Below are 20124 nucleotides of genomic sequence, written 5' to 3'. Positions count from 1 at the left end.
CAAGTCAAATCAAATTAGTATTTACTTTTCAAAGTTAATGGAGTATAAGCATACACAAGTGCTTTTATCTTACATCCAGCTCATCCAATTCTTGCATGGGAGCCCAATACCCATTCAACCGTGACGAGCTAGGAAACTGACATGTGAAAAGAAAACTTTAATTGAAAGAGGCAAATTAATGTTGAAGTAGATGCCAGTTTGCGGTGGTCAATCAAACTTTCTGCTTGATATGTTAAGGCCACCAAAAAAAAGTCTGTTTACGGTAACATAGGCACACAAAAATAAGGTCGGTAGGTCGGGATTTTTTTTTCTCTCCAAAAAACCATATTTTTAAGTTATTTTGCCAAAAAAAAAAAGACTTTTTTTTCCCCCCCAAATGCCCCTCAAAAAAGTCTAGGGTCGCGCGCGAAAAAATAGGCTTGGTCGGGATACCATAAACAGACTATTTTTTGTTGTTGGCCTAATTTGGCTTTTACTACAGCCTACAGCTGAACTATAAACTCTGCTAAGAGTTCAGAAAGACAACTTGACTAACAATAATGGTAAGATTTCTCTATTATCATTTTGCTTTTATTGACAAATGACTGCGAAAACTCAAAGAGCACTAAATATGACATGATAACATGTCTGGAACATTTTTCTTCTTGGCATTGGTAAAAAGATTCATCTATTTACTGGGAACTGGATTAATATAAACTTCTCTGCAGATAATAAAAGGAAACTTTTATTATCATAAACATCGGAACCGATTTGTGGCTCTTGAAATGTGTAAACTTGTTGCTTTTTTGACGAAATTTAAAAGAAGAAAAAAATGAGTCGGACGTGTTTTTATCACGTTCCTACATTTATACATAATCATAGGCGAGTAATAAAAAGGCTTTTTTTTTTCAATCAAGCTCAAAGAAAAGCCCAGTCTCCAATGCAAACAGGCCCAGTACCAAATGAACTTGGACGAAACTTTATAGTTACTATTTACATGACTGTGTGACAGCAATCCAGATGGAATACTACGGTTTGAAAGTTAAATCGCTTCTTGTATTTGGTGCCTGTGCCACCGATTTTAGGTCACTGCTGAAAGCACAAACTTCAGCTGCCTCGCTTTGAACTTGTACCCTAGCTATGATAACAGTGTAGGTGCAGGTGTACCGAAGTGTTGAAGGCTTGGCAGACATGATCAAACCACAGACTGCACGTTAGCAAACGTCAGTCACAACTACTAGACTTGAACCGGGACACCTTTTTGCACTTAACACAACCACTGTTTGATCTGCTAGTGGTCACGGGACAGATCGCCAATAATTCAGCTCGCTTTGTTGACCTCAAAAAAGCTCGCGATCGAAGTTGTGAGACAGTGGACAAACACGTTCGGGACCAAAAGAAGATGCCAGGCGAGGTAAAACGGGTGGCGGTGATCGGCGGCGGGTGCAGCGGGCTGGCGGCCATCAAGAGCTGTGTGGACGAGGGTCTGCAGCCTGTGTGCTATGAGCGCACGGACCAGCTGGGCGGCCTGTGGAACTACACGCAGCACGTGCGGGAGGGGCAGGGCTGCGTCATGCGCTCCACCGTCATCAACACCAGCAAGGAGATGATGTGCTACAGCGACTTCCCCATCCCCCAGCACTACCCCAACTTCATGCACAACTCGCAGGTGTGGCAGTACTTCCAGGACTACGCCAAGCACTTTGACCTCAACCAACACATCACGTACAACACTGAGGTGCTCCAGGTCAAACCCGCGCCGGACTTTGACCACACTGGACGCTGGAACTTGAAGGGTGAGTTTGGTCTGACTCCGTCCCTCCCCCCAACCCTCCTTCCATCACGTGAGAGTGTTGTTTCTGATCAAGTTGTTTGTCTGCACCCTGAATCCACATTTACAAAGAGTTTCAAAGACAGCCTTAACATGCAATGGTATTGCTACATCAGACCTGGGAACCCATACGATTTCGCCGTACGCATGATTGTCGAGAATACGATCAGTACGGTCAGTGGAAAAAAAAATACGACCAGAAACATTCCTAGACTACTTTTCTTCACAAGCCCATCTCGAAGCCGATCCAGTATTTTGACACATGATTACAGTTTTTGTCAGTAAACATTGAAAAAAAGCATTTGTTTTAAATGTATAGGTAAATTTAATTAATGGTGTGACGGACGTGTGTGAAGCATGCTTTAATCATGGATGTTCATATGCTGTGTGGAGTACGCTCATTTTTCTGAAAATACACCAAGTTTGTTTGAGAATACTCTAAGTGCAAAACAGGGGTTCCCAGGTCTGCTACATGTTTCCCCCTGTTTGGGCCTTCTGTTACCGTTTAAAGCCGGTCCTGAATTGAGCCCGAAGTCGACTTCGCATTCGCAATGACTTCGCAAAATCTTTTTACCAAAAACTTAGTCAAGTAAATTAGTGCTAAAGCTTCGTGCGGCCAGCATCGCGAAGTATACTTGGCTAGTCGACTTCGCCCAGGTTAGGACATGCTTTATTTAGGTATATGTGCATATTGAGGTCTAACGAATGACGTCTCACAACGTGCGTGGTCGTCCTTGGCGGTCAAGAAAGCCGCCGCGATCATTGCGCAGACGACACTTCTAGACCGCCAATATTTTTTGTGCGCATCACATGCTCCACATAAATTGGCCGGAAACGAAGCAGTTGGGAAACCTGGATAGGTGTAATCAGCTGCCTGCACTTCTCGCAGAATGACTGAGGTCTTTGGGCGGGGATGTAGCTCAGTCGGTAGCGCGCTGGATTTGTATCCTGTTGGCCGCTGTCAGCGTGAGTTCGTCCCCACGTTCGGCGAGAGATTTATTTCTCAGAGTCAACTTTGTGTGCAGACTCTCCTCGGTGTCCGAACACCCCCGTGTGTACACGCAAGCACAAGACCAAGTGCGCACGAAAAAGATCCTGTAATCCATGTCAGAGTTCGGTGGGTTATAGAAACACGAAAATACCCAGCATGCTTCCTCCGAAAGCGGCGTATGGCTGCCTAAATGGCGGGGTAAAAACGGTCATACACGTAAAAGCCGTGGGAGTTTCAGCCCATGAACGAACAAACAAAAACTGAGGTCTTTTACATACCATGGCAGGACATGAGACAGTCTGTGAATCATCACATAAAGTTCACCCATGTCTGTCCCAGCCTGGATTTGTAAAGTTGACCTGATGATCACAAGTTCAGTGCTTGTCACGTTTCAATAGATCACAAAAGGTGATTATGAACGGTTAGTTACTGCTAACTAACTAACCACACCAGGATCCACTCTCGCAGTCATACAAATAGATAGATAGAATCAACAAAAGTATAAGTTTCAGACGCCTGTTTATATACTAACTCGCCACCTCCCTCGAGACTTCACTCCAAAAGATGTTTTACGTTCAAAACGTAAAAAATAGGTCACTGACAAAAATGCCAGTTAAAGTTTAGTAAATGATAATAACACGCTGATCCCGTGTATAGATAGGAAAGTTAGCCGATTATGCAAAAGCGCTGGTTAAATGCAGGTGTCACACACCCCACGTTGTCACCACTCAAATATAATCACAAATATAAAAGATGACTCGGTGGTAAGAAGGGCGCAATGACATGGCACACTTAGCTTTTTGCCACTGAGTGGGCAACCCGTGAATAGTCTATCTCCACAATTGCTCCGTTAAATGAAGTGCCGGCTGGCGTGGAAACGAAGCAGGGATTAGTGGAGATATCAGGCGCCTCACTCAGTTGCTGAAGGTCCTCCCCGTAGTCTACCAGAAATAGTAGAAAATGTAGCTGGTAGGACGACGACAGCAACAGCAAACCACCAGAACACCAGGTTACAGCATACCGAAGTCCCGGCTACCGCATACCCGCAACACCGCAGACATAGGTAGGTAGGTAACGTAGCGTAGAAAACGTAGAAAGGCTGCAACAAAAAGCATCGGTGCACTAAACATGCCACGCTACCCTTCACACTCCACCTTTAAACATGTCACCCTTCTATATTTCATCGAGGACGTGGGCCTGCACAAACGAACTTTTAAAACAACAAATCAGCTATTTTCCTTCCTTCTCTCCATATCTGCAAAAACCATATACAGATTATTATTTTAGCGTCACAAAGAGCAAATTATGCGCTAACCTGGAAAGAACAACAGAGTATTTCATTCCACAAACACAGACTCGTCAACCGCGTTAAATAACGATTTATTACCTCAACAGCCTATGTAGGTAGCTCTCCTTTAAGCGAAACCGCTTTCTGTGTATGGCTATCGCCCGTCGACGACTTTCCTGCCACACTTCCCCTTGCGCTGAATTCCTTTATGCGTTTGAAAAATTCCCCCGCTCAGCCAAGAGTCACACCTGACGACCTTGTCGTCAAAATAATATGTAGACGGCGAAAAGTGGTCCCTTCTTGTCGTTCCCAGAAAGCCCTACTGTACATGCAGAACGGCACGCTGTCATGAAATGGTATTTCACCAACGTGTTATAGACCAACAAACTTCTGGGAACTAAAAACCTGTCCTTCTCTCTGGCCGTCAAATGTTGAAGTGCCAAGTTTCATGTCCTCACAAAACAACCTTGAAAATATCACGTGACTCCGCGTGTCACATATCCAGTTCAGTCATAGCCGATTTTGCCCAGACAGCAAAATCACCCACGTGGAACCCCTGCAAAACGAAATCCCCGTGCTCAGCTATGCTCGGTCAGCTAAAGCCAGCCCATTGCCCAAAAGCACAGGCGCTTTCTATCACAATTTGAGAAAGGCACCCGTCAAAGTGTTCCTTTCTCAATCCATGTCACTAAACCGTGACAGTGCTTTACCAATTGTGACCCTCCACCACCGAATGAGTCGGATGTCACCTCGCGGGGTTCTGCGCTAGGACTATTATACGTCCGGGTGCCGGTGGTGTCGGGTATTAGTGTGAGAATCGCCTTAGTCACAGGCTTATAACTCGAACAGTTTTTGCTCTTTTCTAAAACTGTTTTCACCACTGGATAGAGCATAAAATACTCTTTAAGAAAATGTAAAAATATAAAAAAAACATGCAAAGGTGACATGCGACTCATACCGCGGTGGAGGGTCACAATTGAGTTATCTGAGGGAATTGAAACCAGTGAATGTATGCAAACATTTCAGTCTACAGTGGAACCCCTTTTTTAAGACCCCCTCCTTTTTAAGACCTTGTTTTCTCAGACTTTCTGTTCATAACCTCTGTAAAATTTACCCCCATTTTAAGACTCCTTAGGCCAAAAAGAAAAATATGTCTGTTTCCGGTAACCCGACCGACCCTATTTTTAAGCGCCAACCCTAAAGTTTTTTTTCGCTTTTCGCAAAACAAAAAATCAAAAACAAAAAAATATGAAGTCAAATATACTTTATTTAGTTTCAATATATGTAGGTCAAAAACATGTGCTAAATTATTGTAAGTAAACTAAGGAAGCGTTTAAAAAAAAAACCCAAAGAAACGTACAAAGACGTTAACAAAATGTAAAAAAAAGGTTAAAAAATTTTTTTTTTTAAACGACCGACCGACCCTATTTTTTTTGGCGATGTTACCGGAAACAGACATTTTTCTTTGTTTGGCCTTAAATTTATAAGACCTAATTTTTTCAGATTTTTAGAGGTCTTAAGAGAGAGGGGTTCCAGTGTACCAGTGTTGTTCCCAGTGTACCAGTGTTGTTCCCAGTGTACCAGTGTTGTTCCCAGTGTACCAGTGTTATAATGTTCCCAGGCACAGAGGATAATAGATCAGTTGGACCTGGATTCAAAATATATACTGTTCAAAAAAAGAAACGCATAGCTTGTAATATTTGGATAATTTAGTTATATGGCTACAAGGATATCCACCAAACTGCAGAAAATGTTTATCTGGTCGTCGACCTTTCGTCCATTGCCACAAGTGAGCTCTGCACGTGACGCATGCGTTATCAGTGGCTACAATGTCAAAATTGCTCATTTGGCATGACCACTCGTCATGCTTCAGTGTAATCTCGTGAAACTCGTGGAATATTGAGCTCTCACCATGTCTTCCAAAACCCATAAAAGCGGATTGTTCGCCACAAAGAAATCAGACGACAGACACAATGGCATTATCTGTCATTCAGTATTGGATCACAAGAGCGGTGAGGAGAGCACAGAGACGTTTGACACAGTGTTGATGTGCACGTGCGTCTTCTCACGAAGTTACCGTTTGGATCGGATCAGTTTCCGTGTTGCTATTATTTAGACATTGTGCTTTATAATCTATCACTCAGTGTTGGATCACAAGAGCGGTGAGGAGAGCACAGAGACGTTTGACGCGGTGTTTGTGTGTACGGGACACCACGCGCAGAAAAACGAGCCCAGCTTCCCGGGGCTGGCCGACTTCAAGGGGGAGGTGATCCACTCGCACGACTACCGGGAGCCGTCACGCTTCATGGACAAGCGCATGCTGATCATCGGTATCGGCAACTCGGGGGGCGACATGGCCGTGGAGCTCAGTAGACAGGGACAGGTCAGTGGGCGGAACTGAACGTTCCTCCTTATTTCATACTTATTCCACTACCAAATAAAATACGTACAGTTGAACCCTCCTTAAGACCCCTCATTTAAGACTCCCTCCTTTTTAAGTCCATGTTTTGTCAGACTTTTAGTCCATAACCTCTGTAAATCTACCTCCATTTTAAGACTCCCTCCTTTTCAAGACATCATGTCCTCAGATTTGTAGAGGTCTTCAAAGGGGGGTTTATTTGTATCTTGTGTTATCTCATTCCATTCAATCTAATATTTTCTTATTTAATCTTATCTTTAAATCCTTTATTATTCTCCCTTCCAGTTCCCGGACTAAAATAAGAAGTGCTTTTCGCAAAGGTTAGGCTACGATTGGGAAAATGAATAACTGATTTGACCAAGCCATTATTACATAAAATTATGTGACCCTCCACCACGAAATGAGTCGCATGTCACCTCGCGCGGTTCTGCGCTAGGCTTAATATAAGTCCGAGGAGTGTCTGGTAACAGTGTGAGGGTCACCTTAGTCACATTCTTATAACTCAAACAGTTTTCGCTCTTTTCTAAAACGGGTTTCACCACTAGATAGAGCATTAAAAACTCTTTAGGAAAATGTAAAAATATGAAAATCATGCAAAGGTGACAATCATGCGACTCATTCCGTGGTGGAGGGTCACATATATACAGTGGGTCAATTTAACAACCAATGAGTCGGTTTGTTCAACCAGACTTTACCTGTAATACAATTTCCTGGTTTTCACTAATGTCAGTTACAGATTTCAGTGTAATGTCCTCATCTTTTATTCTTGATCCTATGATTCTTATGGTATGCAGAATGACATAATAGGCAAGCTAGTTGAAGCTGATAAAAAAAAGCCTTGTTTCTTGTAAAAAGGTGTTGTTCTTTTTAAACAATTTTTTTTAAAGTAGGCCAAGAGAATCACAATGACACAATGTTCATTGTGCCATACGGTACATACAATGAGGCAAGGTTCATTCTGCCATACAGAAGACACAATGATACATTTATCATGTTTATTCTTCTAAACAGTACATGCACATACGTACAATGACACAATATTCATTTTGCCATACAGCACATACAATCAGACAATCTTCCTTGAGCCATACAGTACACAGAATGACATTGGTATACACAATGACATTAGTACACACAATGACATAATGTTGATTTTCCATCCAGGTGTTTTTGAGCACTCGTCGTGGCACATGGGTTCTCAACAGGATCGGTTCCAAAGGAATGCCGTTGGACATTACAATGACAAACCGCATGACGAACGTCTTGGTTAACCTGTTGCCCATGTCTGTCCTCAACCACATAGCCAAAGGGCAAGTGGAGAACAAGCTTGACCACAACTTGTACGGACTGGCCGCTGAGTTCCCTCCCTTCTCTCAGCACCCCCTGGTCAATGACGACCTTGCCAACCGCATCATCTGTGGCAAGGTCAAGGTCAAGACTGATGTGAAACGTTTCACTGCTACTGGGGTGGAGTTTGTGGATGGTACCTTTGAAGATAACATTGATGCCGTGAGTGACGCTTTCTGGTGGCAGGGTTTTTCCATTTATAATATGTAAAATTAAATTATTAGCTTGCTTTAAACACCTCAGCCTTTGTTCTTTTTTCTTTCAATGTTAAGATGTGTCAAGAAACCAGAAGTTCATTCACACATAATAATATCTGTATTATGTTTACTTATTTTTCTCAAATTTTTTGTTGTGATTATTTTTTGGGGGGGTGGCTCTGTTACCCTCGAAATCATAAGTTAGCAGGAAGAACCTCAGAAGTGATTTTATTCCAGTGTGGTGAATGAATTGATAAGTTTGGAAAAGATATGAGCCATTTTCTTTTTGTTGGCTACAAAAATGTTCTTTACAATGCAAAAGCCATACATGTAGTTTAGCAATACTTTATTACCAAATCAAAGTAAATGGAAGTCTTACAGACCCAGAACCAAAAAGATTCAATTGCAAGCGTGTCAATGTAATTGATATTTCATCAGTTTGAATCCCCGGAGTGGTTACTTTGAAGTTTGAAATAAAAGCTAATTAGTGTATCACTGAATACATACCTGGTTACCGTGTCGCATCGTGCCTTTCAGGTGTTCCTGGCCACAGGCTACAGGTTCGGGTTCCCCTTCATGGACAAGAGTGTGGTGGACGTGAAGGAGAACCGACTGCCGTTCTACAAGTACATGTTCCCGCCGGACCAGAAACACCACACGCTGGCCATCATTGGCTGCATCCAGCCCCTGGGTGCCATCATGCCCATCGCTGAACTGCAGTGTCGTCTGGCCACCAGAGTCTTCAAGGTCAGTACATCAACACGACAGTGGTGCCTGTGAAGAAAGGGCACCTTTTGAGCCAGGAAAAAATGTCCCTGCATTGCAGGTGGCTTTTCATGACAGGTATGTGTTGGCCATGTTATATATAGCCCAAGGGACAAAAGAAGATGTCCTTTCTTTGAGAGAGGCCCGTTTTCAGTGCAGCCCTCACCCAGCACCGCGTTCGGACAACCGAAGTCAGCGGATGAAAAGGTGGTCCGGGCGGGGATGTAGCTCAGTCGGTAGCGCGCTGGATTTGTATCCAGTTGGCCGCTGTCAGCGTGAGTTCGTCCCCACGTTCGGCGAGAGATTTATTTCTGAGTCAACTTTGTGTGCAGACTCTCCTCGGTGTCCGAACACCCCCGTGTGTACATGCAAGCACAAGACCAAGTGCGCACGAAAAAGATCCTGTAATCCATGTCAGAGTTCGGTGGGTTATAGAAACACGAAAATACCCAGCATGCTTCCCCTGAAAGCGGCGTATGGCTGCCTAAATGGCGGGGTAAAAACGGTCATACACGTAAAATTCCACTCGTGCAAAAAACACGTAGTGTACGTGGGAGTTTCAGCCCACGAACGCAGAAGAAGAAGAAAAGGTGGTCCGACTGCAGGCATGGGAATTGTCCGCGAAATCACGGATTTCAGCGAAAAGGAAATTACGTTTTGAAAGCAAAAATAAAAATTGTCCGCGGCAAAAAAAACCCACATTTAATTATATGTATATTATTGTCTCTCTATCCATTATTTGCTTACACAAGAACTATCAAAATATTGGTCTAAAATGCTAAAAATTGTTGTCCTTCTTCCCGACCTTAGCCTATTTTCAGAGTTTTTTCTATGTTGGAATTCCCATGCCTGGACTGACAGTGTGACCAATGTCAGTCCATGAAACCGGCTCCTGGTGATGGCTGTACTGAATTATAAAGTACATATAATATAATGTAAAAGAACAAAAACAAAATACAAAGCAGAAAAGAAATGGCTGGAATGTCACCAGTGTCGGTACAGTTACTCGTGTTGAGAATGAACTAATTGCTGACATGTCTTTCCTACAGGGAGATGTGAAGCTGCCGTCAGCGTCAGAGATGTGGGAAGACATTCAGGCGAAGGAAGCCGCCATGGCCAAGCGTTACGTCAAGTCCCCACGTCACACCATACAGGTGGACTACGTCAGTTTCATGGACGAGCTGGCTAAACTTAACGGCTGTAAACCAGATATTGGTGAGTGAATGTAGCCTGGCACCCAATGGTTTACGTCAGTTACCTTCAGTCTACTTCTCTTTCTCGTCTTGTTGATGTGGGGAAAGTCACTCAGGGTTTCATTTACTAGTGCGCCCTGCGCCATTGGCGCATTAAATCTGAAAATGTCCCATCACAATTCTCTTCAGTGCGTCAAAGGGCGCATTGAGATTACATACCACTGCGCCACCAAATGTACACTTTCCATCAGATCACACACACACACACACACACACACACACACACACACACACAAACACACAAACACACACACACATACACACAAGCACACACACACACACACACACACACACACACACACACACTCACACAGACACAGACACACACACACACACCACACATACATGCACATACACACACAGATAATGACATAGTGGCTAATTCTCAGATGGCACCATATTGCACCATTTTGCATCTTTAGTCAAAACGCGTACAGGCCTCTTTGGTGCTTCTTGCCTTAGACTATGTGCCATCGGAATTTGGTTGAGGGGGACAAATGTCCCATTGCCTTTTTCTCCCAGGTTAAACCCTGGTCACTGATTCTACGTTGACTGGCTTACCGTACTTTCCGGGTCATAAGGCGCGACTTTTTTCCTCGAGTTTGACCCCTGCGTCTTGTATAACGAAGCGCCTAATCCGTGTATGAAATACGAAAAAAATCAAAGAGACTGCCTGAGTACCAGTCAAACAACTTGTGATAATGCATGTTTCAGCTACTAGGTACTACCCTGGCCAAGTTTCCTCTCAAGACATCAATCAAAGAGACCGCCACATAGGTTAAACTCGGTCACTGACCCCGGTGCAGGAAGTGTTTCCTCTCTCAGATCTATGACAGGGGAACCACCTCTCATAGCAAAAAATGGGTTATTGACCCCTGGGAAGGTCAGTGTCTAAACAAGGCAACCCAGCTATTACAATGGACCTGCCTTTGATCTCGCCGCACACACAGAGCACACATATTTCCACTCTGTATTCTTCCTTTGATGTGCGGCTTATTTTCATTCTTCGACCGTTTGTTACCGGTATACTTTTTTAATGTTGGTGCGCCCTATCGGCCCCCTGCGCCCAATGGGTGACTGGATTACAATTTTGTTTAAAAAGAAGGGGGTGCGCCTTATGCGCTGTAGCGCCTTGTAACCTGGAAAATACGGTAGTTTGATTCTTCTTCATTTCTTCTGTGTTTATGGGCTGACACTCCCACGTACACTCTTTTTTTTTTTTGTGTGCACAAGTGTGATTTTACGTGTATGATCATTTTTACCCCGCCGTTTAAACAGCTATACGCCGCTTTCGGGCGAAGCATGTTGGGTATTTTCATGTGTTTATAACCCACCGAACTCTGACATGGATTACAGGATTTTTTCCATGCGCACTTGATCTTCTGCTTGTGTGCACACATGAAGGGGATAAGGCACAAGCAGGTATGCACATAAGAGATCAGAAAATCTCCACCCTGAACCCACAAGGCGCTGCCAGGATTCGAACCCACGACCTCCTGATTGGTTGGTCGACATCTTGTCCACAAGGCCATTGCGCCCGTCAATTCTTCTTTTAATATGTCTTCATGCACATACAGCTTTCGCGAAAACGTCCAAAGAGAAAACATATTGTACAAAGGTGTGTGGGACTGGGTGGCCGAGTGGTAACGCACTTGCGCTCGGAAGCGAGAGGTTGCGTGTTCAGGCCTGGGTCAGGCCGCAATTTTCTCCCCCCTTTCCTAACCTAGGTGGTGGGTTCAAGTGCTAGTCTTTCGGATGAGACGAAAAACCGAGGTCCCTTCGTGTACACTACATTGGGGTGTGCACGTTAAAGATCCCACGATTGACAAAAGGGTCTTTCCTGGCAAAATTGTATAGGCATAGATAAAAATGTCCATCAAATACCCGTGGGACTTGGAATAAAGTAAAAAAATTCCATCTCACACGGCATTAAGTCTCAGGAAACATGAATACACGCATACAGGAAAAAAAAAATATGGGTAGTGCCGTATGTATGGCAGCTCGCTTTCCCCGGGGAGAAAGCAGCCCGAATTTCCATGAGGGTAACCTCACTGGACTGTAAATCTTATCCAATCCAATCCGAACTTTTGATCGCACAAATGCATTGGATTTTCTCTTTTAGTCAGAACTGTGTGGAGAGAAAACACTTTTTTTCCAAACGAGATCAGCAAGTCTATTCAAAAACACATGCATTTAGTAGGCAAAGATCACCTATGATGAAATGGTTTTAATTGTTTAAATTCGACTTGTCCTATCAAAGTGTTAGTTCCCATGCTGCAATCACAGTAGCTGTTTATGACATCAAGACAAAACACAAAAAAACACTTACATTTTTGTTTCCAAGGACAAGGCCCAAAAAGATTTGGGTCGGTAAATTGGTTGGGGGGGGTTTGAAGATTTTTTTTTGTTTGTACACAGGTGTATTTGTTTTTTTATTGGCAGGAAATCATGTGCACTGTATCCCCTGGATATCAGAGAACAGTAATTATACTTGTGAACTCTACACAGTTGAGTTTTGTCAATCTTAAGTGTGTTTTTAGTGTTGTTGTTTTATTTTATTTTTTATTGAAGGGTCAAAAAAGGTCAGGAGCAAAAAGAAAGGGTTGGTCTGGAAATCAAAAACTTTTTTTTTCTTGGCCTAAATTAAAAACTGAATATTAAAGTCCCTTTTGCATGATGGTTTCAGTGGCACTGTTCAAGAAGGACCCAACGCTGGCCCTACAGGTTTTCTTCGGCCCCTGCACGCCCTACCAGTACCGGTTGACCGGCCCCGGTCAGTGGCAGGGAGCTCGTCAGGCCATCTTAACCACCATGGACAGGGTTCGATTCCCGCTCGCCACCCGCCCAGTCCCACCCCTACCCGCCAAGTTTGGTCTGCAGAGGATTCTCATCTGGCTTGTGGCGCTGGTTATCTTGTGGTTTCTGCTGCAAGCCATCTTTGCCTGACCTTGTGTACTGATGTGAAGTTTGTATCAGGAATTTCCCCCGAAAGCGGCGTATATGGCTGCCTATATGGTGGGGTAAAAATGGTCATACGCGTAAAATCCAACCCGTGATAAAAACAACAACGAGTGAATGTGGGAGTTTCATCCCATCCGGGAATCAGATATTCTTGAATGAAGAAACGATTTCTTGAATGCTTTCCTGGTTTTCAAAACATTAAGAATGTAAAAGTCAGAACAACACTTGAAGGAATCACAGCCACAAAGTTTTTGGACAGAGATGAGTCTGATTTTGAATATTTTTATTTTTATTTTTCATCCCTGGATGTGTGTATATTAGCAGTGAACCTGTGAAGTGGAATATTTTTTTGTTTAATCACTTCCCTTCTTGTGTGTACCTATTGCAATTGATGACAATTGTGTCCAACTCAGGGTTCATCATATTTGCTAATATTTCAGGAAATGAATATGGCAGCTAATTTGTGTATACAACAGTCCCTTCCATTTCCGGCCCTTTCGTGGGCGTGAACCTGCCCGGAGCGGCCAGCTTTCCCATGACTAATGAGTTTTCCTTCTATAATTGACTCTTAATGGCCATTAACCTGTCTGACGCGGTCAACGGTCACTGACTTTTGCCCTAAGGTGCCCCTCTTACTCGACAGGAGCGGCCACCTAACGGCCACTTGTCACTTTCGCAGGCGAGCGCCTGTGGTGTGTGTGTGTGTGTGTGTGTGTGTGTTGTGTGCACAGACGGCACAGCATGAGCAGACGACATGAATACTTACGCATGCGCAAACTGTAAATACAGACATGCGCATACATGTACATTTACGGCAGTCACTTCCGGATCGATCACAGCTGATGTGAGTTTGAAACACTTGTTTATCTGACACTCAAATACATATATAATAATCCAAACAACACACATAGAAACATGTATACGAAACAATAGCTTAGCCAGGACGATCGAGTTAAACACGCAAATAATTAAGATGTATAAACGAAAGCAAAACTAACAGAGACAATGAATCGGCGGCTCATGGATGATCGCTTTCTTTTCTTCATGAAAACTTGATCGTGTTTTGGGGTTTTTTTTGGAGGAGGAGGGGGCCTGTAATGGACGGCCACCTGATATTTGCGGTCACCTTTGCAATGACTAATGGGTGACCGGATATGGCAGGTACTACTGTAATTCATTCATGAAATGTTCGATAATTTAAGACAGTATACATGTACTAGTTTCATTCATCAATGCATGTACACAAAATAAAGCATCTTGGGTCAAGCATCAGTAAGTCATCTATGTGGACTCGGTATCTAAGGGTTTTGCAAACAAATAAAAATGTAAAGTTATTAAATGAAGAATACAAATGAACAAACTGCGTGTTTTGTGATTTTGAGCTGCTGTGATTTTCCTGAAGACATTTTGTCCAGATAGACTTTCTACATTGCTGTCTATGTATTATATCTAATTATGTGATTTGCATATTAAGAGAACTGGTTTTGGTTTCTATGTTTTGTACATATAATTATGAATGGGCCTATTATAACAATACATGTATGTGTAAAGTATAGCCCAATGCCAAATAGATTAGTAAGTATACAGGTGTAATCGTTTTTCTCTAGCTTTGTTTCTTGAAAAACAGCATTATAGGTGGAGAGGGAAGAGTGAGAAAGAGAGAGGGGTTAGATTAACACTACGATGAACCATGCCTTAAGTGCTGTTCACATGGCAGACTTCAATCAATCAATCAATTAATATGAGGCTTATATCGCGCGTATTCCGTGGGTCCAGTTCTAAGCGCAGGGATTTTTATTTTTAATTTTTATTTTATACAATTTATATCGCGCACATATTCAAGGCGCAGGGATTTATTTATGCCGTGTGAGCTGGAATTTTTTTACACAATACATCACGCATTCACAATACATCACGCATTCACATCGGCCAGCAGACCGCAGCCATTTCGGCTCATATCCTACTTTTCACGGTCTATTATTCCAAGTCACACGGGTATTTTCGTGGACATTTTTATCTATGCCAGACTTGCGTACGACTCGCACCAGACTCCAAAATCCAGTTGAGCACTGCCAGACTCAGCTGTGACAAGCAAACAAATCACGCCAGACTTTTCTTATCACGCGTACTGTTTTGTTAGCTCTAGCCACTGAGTTAAATATAGACGTATACATCTTTGTGGCTTTAGCCTTCCCTTCGCCGGAAAACAACAAGGTCAGCCGGACAATCCCGAAAGGCTAAGTCTGGCGAGACTCGCCGCTTAAAACTAGTTTGCGAGTTTGTGCTGTTCACATGGGCAGCGATTTTGATTTGACTTGCCGCCGACTAAAATCGCTTGAAAGTTGGTCACAAGTTGGTTGCAAGTCTGCCATGTGAACAGCACTTTACACAGCAGGTGCTCAACATGCCTGAACTTGTGGTTCATTTTTTTTGTTTTGTTTTTTGTTTGCTTAACGCCCAGCCGACCACGAAGGGCCATATCAGGGCGATGCTGCTTTGACATATAACGTGCGCCACACACAAGACAGAAGTCGCAGCACAGGCTTCATGTCTCACCCAGTCACATTATTCTGACACCGGACCAACCAGTCCTAGCACTAACCCCATAATGCCAGACGCCAGGCGGAGCAGCCACTAGATTGCAATTTTAAAGTCTTAGGTATGACCCGGCCGGGGTTCGAACCCACGACCTCCCGATCACGGAGCGGACGCCTTACCACTAGGCCAACCGTGCCGGTCTTGTGGTTCATGATGATATCTTTCTTCACTGAAAAATGTCAGAAAGCAATGGCAATACCAGAATGACTGGGCAAGACACCATATTTATGTTTCTGGAATTGTGGTATATGATCTAGCATTGCACCAGAACCTTTTAATCTGCCCCTGCTAAAACTAAGACACAAAATGGTGCTAAAACTAAGACACAAAATGGTGCTAAAAGACACCTGGTCTTTTAATCTGTCCCTGCTAAAACTAAGACACAAAATGGTGCTAAAAGACACCTGGTCTTTTAATCTGTCCCTGCTAAAACTAAGACACAAAATGGTGCTAAAAGACACCTGGTCTTTTAATCTGTCCCTGCTAAAACTAAGACACAAAATGGTGCTAAAACTAAGACACAAAATGGTGCTAAAAGACACCTGGTCTTTTAATCTGTCCCTGCTAAAACTAAGACACAAAATGGTGCTAAAAGACACCTGGTCTTTTAATCTGTCCCTGCTAAAACTAAGACACAAAATGGTGCTAAAAGACACCTGGTCTTTTAATCTGCCCCTGCTAAAACTAAGACATGAAATGGTGCTAAAAGACACCTGGTCTTTTAATCTGTCCCTGCTAAAACTAAGTCACAAAATGGTGCTAAAACTAAGACATGAAATGGTGCTAAAAGACACCTGGTCTTTTAATCTGTCCCTGCTAAAACTAAGACACAAAATGGTGCTAAAAGACACCTGGTCTTTTAATCTGTCCCTGCTAAAACTAAGACACAAAATGGTGCTAAAACTAAGACACAAAATGGTGCTAAAAGACACCTGGTCTTTTAATCTGTCCCTGCTAAAACAAAGACACAAAATGGTGCTTAAACTAAGACACATAATGGTGACAACTAAAAATAAGCAGTCACAAACAGATACGAAACAGAAGTTATATAGATGTCAACACTAATCATACGATATTACAAAGTACTGCATTACTTATACGGATATATACCCCAAAAGAAAACATTCAAAATTACATGTCAATATAAAGCAAGGGAAAAGAGGCAGAGCAGATAAGCGTAAAAACAACAAAATATTCCACACCCACATAGAGACACACACCATGATGAAGATGATGGCTGATTCCCTGGATCAATGGGAAGAACTTGGGCAGCATACCCTCTTGGGGCTAGGTCGGCTTATTTATTTGTGTGCATGAACTATGTAATCTTATTGTGTATACATTTACAGAGGAATACTATTCCTGACCACAACATCCATTTATCATCAAGGTATCGATCGTTTTTTTACATTCTTGATCATACTGACCACTGATCTTTGCTTTATTTGTGATTCTGTGCGAGAGTCTGTTTTCGGAAAGTTGTTTTTTTTAATTTTTTTGTATACTGTACTGTATTTGCTAAATGGTTTTTTTTAATGTTTTGCGAGTTCTGATAGATGCAGCTTTTTTTTGGTCTTTTATAGTGATGAATAGCTCTTTACTCGTTAGCTTTGAAAACTATGTTATTTCTTGATGCTTTTTTATGAGTAATTTGTGCAAGGGTGTCTGAAGATAAATTTTAATTTTACAGACACACACATGTGATCTAGGTAATAAACTGATAATGCATATATGATTTTTTAAAAGCATTCAGTTTGTTTTTAAGTGTGTGTGTGCGTCTGTCTCCATTTGAGTGTGTGTGTGTGTGTGTGTGTGTGTGTGTGTGTGTGTGTGTGTGTGTGTGACATGCGCCTCAGTGTTGGTTGTTTACCTCACATAATCTCCATAGTGTCTATTCCCTCCCCTCGCAGGTACTATTGATCGAACTTTAGACCCGTATTCCACTCATGGGGCCTTTTCACTCATATAACTGCCTAGTTTCTTTTAATTTTTAGACAGGTAGTACATGTATGTATATATACACAAGAATTCCACTCAGCACAGAAAGCGCTAAAGCAGTTGTTTTTTGGAATGTGTCCCAAGTGGATTGATTTTTGCTATGGGTCCAAGTGGTAATTGTATCATCCCATATACCCGGACAAACCTGTGGCGGTGAAGATACTGAATCGGGGACGCGGGAAGGACGGTACCCATAGTACCTGGACGTCTTCCACTGAATTTGTTTCACTCTATTCTTGATTCAGTAGGTTGATGGAGTATAGGTGTTTCTTCCATGCCAGGCGGACTTAGTTGTGCCGGTGTGTGACGCCGTCATCTTGGCCCTGCCGTCATATTACCCCCTCAACTGAAATGTTGTTTCCTGGTAAAATTAATGAAGTGAAATTATTTAAGGACGAAAAGCATGTCAGTTTCTTGCATGTGAAGAAAATTGGTGGTGAAATTTAATAGATTTCACCCGAAAAATCGATTTCTTCGAAAACATGTACCGAGTGGGTACGTCCCTTGAATGAGAAGGGAAACATTTTAGGATGCATCAAATTCTAAATATTGGTTTATCAAATTTGGCCCCATGAATGTAAGGTACCCAAGGTCGCTCATCAGTACTATCAAAGGTTTTTGTGTGTGTTCAGTGTGGAGTTTATACAACTGAGATCAACGAGGCCGAGAATCGTAATATGACTACGGGGCCAAGATATCATCGTCACACCGCATGCAGTTACACCGGGCTGACAGCGAGAGAGAGAAGAGAACAAGGACTTGGAGAACATTAAAAAAAATCACTCTGACGTGTTCTTTTTGCATTTATACATACTAGCTGCTCGATCACAGGCGACTGATAAAAATGTTTTTTTCTATCAACGGCAATACAATCTATTGTCATCATTTTCACGAGTTTTCATTCACAAGCACCTGGGAAATAAATCTCATGTTCCCCATGCAATAAATCCCCGGTTACCATAGTTGCAAGGAGCAGGTTATACATGGATAATCAAAAGCAAACCCAATAGAAACGCTCGGGGATTCTTCGGCTCTTTTCATTGGCGTTTCCCAGACCTAAACATGCGACACGACACTGCTTTGCAAAGGTCCAAAAACGAACTGGCAAAAGTAAACAAAAAACAAAACTCCGGCAGTGACTAAAACTGCGCGCTACCAATTTTAAGTGGACGCTACTGAGATTCATAGCTGCTATATGATTTATCTGTATGTTTCTAGTCATTCCATCGTCAGTTCTTACATTATACAAAATTTCAAACTTCAGTGATAAAAAACAATGTCGGATACGGAGTCATTTGAGAGTAGCGCATTAGCTCGCCTAAAACCCGTCATAACTACTGAAATATTCAACACTCAAGCTTGAAATTTTGTATTATGTAAGAATGGACAATGAACTATATAGACTATAAAAATAAATGATGTAAGTGTTATGGATCACCGGGTAGCGTCTACTTCAAAGTGGTAGCGCGCTGTTTAGTCAATGGCGGAAATCGTCGGATTTGAGAGTAGTGCATTAGCTCTCCTTAAACTCGTCATAACTTCCGTATTTTTCATCATTGAAGTTTGAAATTTTGTATTATGTGAGAATGGACGATGAACTAACAAGAAATATAAAAATAAAGTATATAAGTGCTATTGTTCAAGGTAGCGCGTGCTGGCGCGTAGTTTAGTCGGGCCGATGAAAGGTCATAAATTCATCACAAACAAATGAATCCTACCGATATGTTTTGTCGGTAATCTTGAACTTTAGCACGTTAAATTCACAAAGTTACGGAATGAACTCCGATGAACTGTACGAATGCATTTCGTTTACATGGGTCAAAGAAGGAATTATCCGTATGAGCGGGGCAAGGGAAACAACTCTTTCGTGTAAATGATGTCCCATGGTTGACAACGTACGCCATTTTCGGTGCATTTTCGTCGATTGAACAACCAAATTAATTAATTATGCTTAAGTTTGGAGCTCAATCCGTCAGTTAATTTCACGACAAAATGTTCTTTAACTTGCTTACATGGACTTGTATCAAAAATAAGTAAAGAATGACACTGGATTTTGAGCTATGAATTTAACACGCTAAAGTTCAAGATTACCTTTTTGTCTTCTTACAAAGTCATGGAGTGTGTGGTATCTGTGTTTCATACACAGACGTTTTCGGAGAAACACGAACGTCAAGTTCAACCCTTGACACACAAATTTTGACCCGTGCACAAGACATTGTATCGATAAACGAAGCGCAAATAAGAAATAATATTAAAAGCAAAGAAAGAAAATAGCAACAAGATAATGCAAACATCAAACAAACCGAGCAAGCAGAATGACAGGTCTAATGAAAAACAAACTTCGGAGGCACTGAGTCGAAAACAAGATAGCGATTCTTTCCTTCGCTGCACGACGCAAATCTTCTGTGACCTTCGACCCAACGTAGCTTCCACATTCGATCACTAAGCTTAATATTTATACAGAACTGTGCATCCTCAAACCTGACATATTCATCCC

At 42.4% G+C, this 20124-nt stretch overlaps 1 protein-coding gene across 1 annotated transcript; it reads left to right on the top strand.

Moving 5' to 3' along the window:
* Positions 1-1123: 1123 nt before the first annotated feature.
* On the top strand, positions 1124-17374 carry LOC138948735 (flavin-containing monooxygenase 5-like). Its single transcript, XM_070320339.1, has 6 exons — positions 1124-1775; positions 6234-6472; positions 7673-8017; positions 8590-8799; positions 9867-10032; positions 12757-17374. Exons 1-6 carry the CDS (start codon positions 1382-1384, stop codon positions 13014-13016), a joined length of 1614 nt encoding a protein of 537 aa, XP_070176440.1. The 5' UTR covers positions 1124-1381; the 3' UTR covers positions 13017-17374.
* The last annotated feature ends 2750 nt before the right edge of the window (positions 17375-20124 follow it).

The sequence above is a fragment of the Littorina saxatilis genome, linkage group LG15 (assembly GCF_037325665.1).
Source record: "Littorina saxatilis isolate snail1 linkage group LG15, US_GU_Lsax_2.0, whole genome shotgun sequence".
Lineage (NCBI taxonomy): Eukaryota > Metazoa > Mollusca > Gastropoda > Littorinimorpha > Littorinidae > Littorina > Littorina saxatilis.
Note: the sequence above shows the minus strand (reverse complement) of the source record. Positions and strands in the feature narration are given on the sequence as shown.

What these genes read in the sequence shown, in the direction of transcription:
- LOC138948735 (XM_070320339.1), top strand. Translation starts at nt 1,382, where the DNA reads ATGCCAGGCGAGGTAAAACGGGTGGCGGTGATCGGCGGCGGGTGCAGC. An exon ending in TGGACGCTGGAACTTGAAGG is followed by an intron (nt 1,776 to 6,233) that starts GTGAGTTTGGTC and finishes TCTATCACTCAG; the next exon opens with TGTTGGATCACAAGAGCGGT. An exon ending in TTGAAGATAACATTGATGCC is followed by an intron (nt 8,018 to 8,589) that starts GTGAGTGACGCT and finishes CGTGCCTTTCAG; the next exon opens with GTGTTCCTGGCCACAGGCTA.